This window comes from Leuciscus leuciscus (genome assembly GCF_965113295.1).
Source record: "Leuciscus leuciscus genome assembly, chromosome: 4".
Classification (NCBI taxonomy): domain Eukaryota; kingdom Metazoa; phylum Chordata; class Actinopteri; order Cypriniformes; family Leuciscidae; genus Leuciscus; species Leuciscus leuciscus.
The window spans coordinates 14,467,826-14,472,240 of NC_138728.1; the positions used below are offsets into that span (position 1 = coordinate 14,467,826).

Sequence of the window (4,415 nt, forward strand, 5' to 3'; positions counted from 1 at the left end):
TCTATAATGGAATCAAAAGTTCCATTTCATGCGGTATCTAAGCATGTGCTTGCTTGAATTACATATTCATTCTAAAAACATTTTTTAACACAGTGAAACAGTAGAGAACCAGAGCATGGCAGTTAGCACACCAGTTTCCATAAAGTTTAAAACTAGGAAAAAATATGGTTGTTAATATTGCTGTTCATTCTGACAGTACACAAAGCTTGATGAGGTAATTGTTTATTGGAAATGAAAGTATTCAGATTAAACTACTGACAGACCGTGTTATGCTGCTTTGGCTAAAATGTTTGGACAGGCAAATAAATATATCCACATTTACAGGAACTACAAGGAGTGTACAATTTTTTTTTTGTTCAATAGTTATTTATATGAAAATTAATGATTGTACATGGCTTTTTGTACAACTGCCCCAGGTAATTGCTCAAACCTTCCTATTAACATGGAAATTTAACATGAGAGCAAAGCGAGAAACAGTAACCGTTTTTTTAGGCACAGCTCTTCATTTGATCATATGGCTGCTTTTTTTCTTTTCTTTTTTTTTTTTTCCAGGAAAGCCCTACAGCTAACAGGATTCCCCCTCCATCAGGAAGATTTGAATAATTATTGCACATATAAGGGACTTCCCCTTCAAAAGAGCCACTTGCTCTGGTGTCATGTTAGCAGAGATGGAAGATATACAAATTGTGTAACATGCTTGCAAAGGACATGACCACGTTGAATGTTTTCTAGTGATCACATACATGTGTCAAACAGCTTCTAGGTTCTAGGATCTTCAGAAAAAAGTTAAAACAGGCTGAAAATCACAAATAAGCGATACAGCGGCACTTCATGATAAACACAATTGTGTGTTTTAAAGCCTCCGGTGTAAACGTGGAAGCCTTTTACCCTGAAATATGCTTTAAGACCCTAAATCTTGACTTCATAACAAAAGAAGAGGTAGACTCTTAGAGTTTATAAATGCCAAAATATAGTACAAAATGTACTTCAAGGGGCAAAAATAAATTATGAAATAATGAACTAAAACATATGAAAAATATGTTCATGTAAATATGTGACCCTTGATCACAAAACCAATCTTATGTTGCACGGGTATATTTGTGGCAATAGCCAACAAAACATTGTATGGGTCAAAATTATAGATTTTTCTTTTATGCCAAAAATTATTAGGATATTAAGTAAAGATCATGTTCCATGAAGATATTTTGTAAATTTCCCACCTTAAATATATAAATCATTTATTTTTGTGAATGGATGCAGCACAATCGCCAATAGAAATGGACACCTTTAAAGGCGATTTTCTCAATATTTCGATTTTTCTGTACCCTCAGATTCCAGATTTCCAAATAGTTGTATCTCGGCCAAATATTGTCCTATCCTAACAAACCATACATCAATGGAAAGATTATGTATTCAGCTTTCAGATGATGTTATTACCCAAAAGACTGGTTTTGTGGTCCAGGGTCACATATACTAAAATTTTATATTTTTAAATATATTTAAAAATATACCTGACACTGTATTTCTTTTTCCATATGGGTCAGGTCGTCATGTGTTTATGTTGAAAACTGTTGATAACATTATTAATATGTTGTGAATGGTGAATTTTTGTATAAAGTCAGATTTAGGATCCCTGAACTGAGGATGTTTCATCCAGTAATGTGTGATTCTTGCAGAAGACTTCTTCGAGGTCATCAGTACTGATCCAAAACACAAAAAAGCATTTAAGTTTCAATCAAGACAAGTGGAAGACATTTCCATGTGCGTATTAACTCAGGAGCAGTCGGTGTATGTTGTGACCATGTTGCCCTTTCGCTGTGTGACAGTCCTACAGTGCTGCCTGCTGGAACTGTGAAACCTGTTTTCAGTCCGAGTCTGGTGTCCATTAAAAGAGAACATCCTTTCCATATTCTCAAACATATCATCAAACATGTCACCGCCGAAAGAGTTCTGGAAGTGCCTCCTGTGCCTGCTATGTGCTTCTTCGTGGGCCTGAAAGTGGCTCTCGAAATGTCTTTTATTATGCATGTGAGGATTGTGTCCATGGATGTCAGAGTCTCTGAATATATCGTCAAAGTTGAAGCTAAAATGTTGACGGAAGTGATCCCCGCCTCCTCTCGGGCCCTCCCTGGAGAACGGACTGCTCCTCGTCTGGTCGTACTCCTTCCTCCGGTTGTCATCTGATAATGTTTCATATGCTGGGAATGGAAAAATATGAAGCTTTAACAACTGATCAACACTTATAATGTTCAGAAAGGTGTGTCCTGTGTCAATTTGAATGGGTGTGTTGACTCACCCTCAGCAATCTCTCTGAACTTTGCCTCTGCATCAGGGCTTTTGTTTTTATCAGGATGATACCGCATGGCTAATTTATGGAAGGCTTTTTTGATCTGGCGATCAGATGCGTCTTTGGGTACACCCAGGATCTCGTAATAATCTTTCTCGGCCAGAATCAGCTCTGCGATGAGCAGAATGCTCACAGCCACAGTGAACACTGACTGAGCTGTTGCCATGCCTGCGGTCAAAACTGTTAACAGGAAACAAGAGTCAAGATCACAGTTCGTTTGCTTTTGTTCTTTTGTCATAAAAAAAAAGAAAATTCACAGTGGCTATGTAATAATGGCTAATAATGTATGTATGAGAATAATAAGAATGTATGTAGCCTATGCATGAGATAGATAGATAGATAGATAGATAGATAGATAGATAGATAGATAGATAGATAGATAGATAGATAGATAGATAGACATAGAATAATAGACAGACAGACAGACAGATAGATAGATAGATAGATAGACATAGAATAATAGACAGATAGACAGTAGATAGATAGATAGATAGATAGATAGATAGATAGATAGATAGATAGATAGATAGATAGATAGATAGATAGATAGATAGATAGATAGATAGACATAGAATAATAGACAGACAGACAGATAGATAGATAGATAGATAGATAGATAGATAGATAGATAGATAGATAGATAGATAGATAGATAGATAGATAGATAGATAGATAGATAGATAGATTGCACTCTCTAAATCATGAGACAAATTAATTTTCCTAAAAAGGGCTTCAAGCAAAATACAATTTCCTATTTCTTTCTATCATAAGCATCTATCATGCTTTTGATTTATGCCCTGTACTTTCTTGACATGAAACTGGGTTACAAGTAGGCTACATTATTCTTAGAGAGATACTTGCAACAGGACGTAATTATTCTCTAACATATCTAAACAGCTTTATGTATAATATTATGTATATTAAAGATATAAGAAATCTGTTGGTTTTAACTTACCCGATGTTCTCTGTCACAAAGTTACATCAACCACAGAACAGCTGACCCTTTTTCTGAGCGCTCTGACAGCGCTGAAGTTAGTGTACCACGATTCGCAACGCGATTGGCTGATTCACGGGATGAATGACTACAAGCGCTTCGATTGGTCCAGATCCGGAGCACATTTAACGCTTGTCAGAGCGTCACTTCCTGTTTCTATAGCAGGATTTTAGTGGTCTGGTCAGCGTGCCGCGATACTGCGTGCTCTCAAACTGGAAGAACAGAGGACCGCCTTCAAAAAACAATAAAAGAGTCTATCTATTCATCTATGTCTATCTATTCATCTATTTGTCTATCCACCATATATATAATATTATTATATTAATATTATATTATTAATATATACATACATACACTACCGATCAAAAGTTTGGGGTCAGTAAGATTTTTTTATGTTTTTAAAAGTAGCCTATCTTCTGCTCACCAAGGCTGCATTTATTTGATAAAAAACAATAAATAAAAAAACAGTAATATTGTGAAATATTATGACAATTTAAAATGACTGTTTTCTATTTTAATATATTTTAAACTGTCATTTATTCCTGTGATCAAAGCTGAATTTTCAGCATCATTACTCCAGTCTTCAGTGTCACATGATCCTTCAGAAATCATTCTAATATGATGATTTGATGCTCAAGAAACATTCATTATTGTTATCAATGTTGAAAACAGTTGTGTACAATTTTTTTTCAAAATTCTTTGATGAATAGAAAGTTCAAAAGAACAGCATTTATTTAAAATAGAATACTTTCTAACATTATAAATGTCTTTACTGTAGGCCTATTTATTTTATTTCTTTCCCCCCAAAAATAAAAATTCTTACTGACCCCAAACTTTTGAACGGTAGTGTTTAATGTTACAAAAGTTTTAGATTTCAGATAAATGCTGTTCTTTTGAACTTTCTATTCATCATAGGATCATGAAATAAAAACTGTTTTCAACATTGATAATAATCATAAATGTTTCTTGAGCATCAAATCATCATATTAGAATGATTTCTGAAGGATCATGTGACACTGGAGTAATGATGCTGAAAATTCAGCTTTGATCACAGGAATAAATTACACTTTACTA

The 4,415-nt window shown here is 34.5% G+C and overlaps 1 protein-coding gene across 1 annotated transcript; it reads right to left on the reverse strand.

Annotated features, from left to right (window-relative positions):
- Positions 1 to 206: 206 nt before the first annotated feature.
- Positions 207 to 3,417, reverse strand: dnajb9b (DnaJ heat shock protein family (Hsp40) member B9b). Its single transcript, XM_082167863.1, has 3 exons — positions 3,303 to 3,417; positions 2,297 to 2,527; positions 207 to 2,198 (listed from the first exon to the last, which is right to left on the reverse strand). The coding sequence occupies exons 2-3, from the start codon at positions 2,511 to 2,513 to the stop codon at positions 1,774 to 1,776; spliced, it is 642 nt and encodes a 213-aa protein (XP_082023989.1). The 5' UTR covers positions 2,514 to 2,527; positions 3,303 to 3,417; the 3' UTR covers positions 207 to 1,773.
- Between the last annotated feature and the right edge of the window lie 998 nt (positions 3,418 to 4,415).

What these genes read in the sequence shown, in the direction of transcription:
- dnajb9b (XM_082167863.1), bottom strand. Translation starts at nt 2,513, where the DNA reads ATGGCAACAGCTCAGTCAGTGTTCACTGTGGCTGTGAGCATTCTGCTC. An exon ending in GTTCAGAGAGATTGCTGAGG is followed by an intron (nt 2,199 to 2,296) that starts GTGAGTCAACAC and finishes TTCCATTCCCAG; the next exon opens with CATATGAAACATTATCAGAT.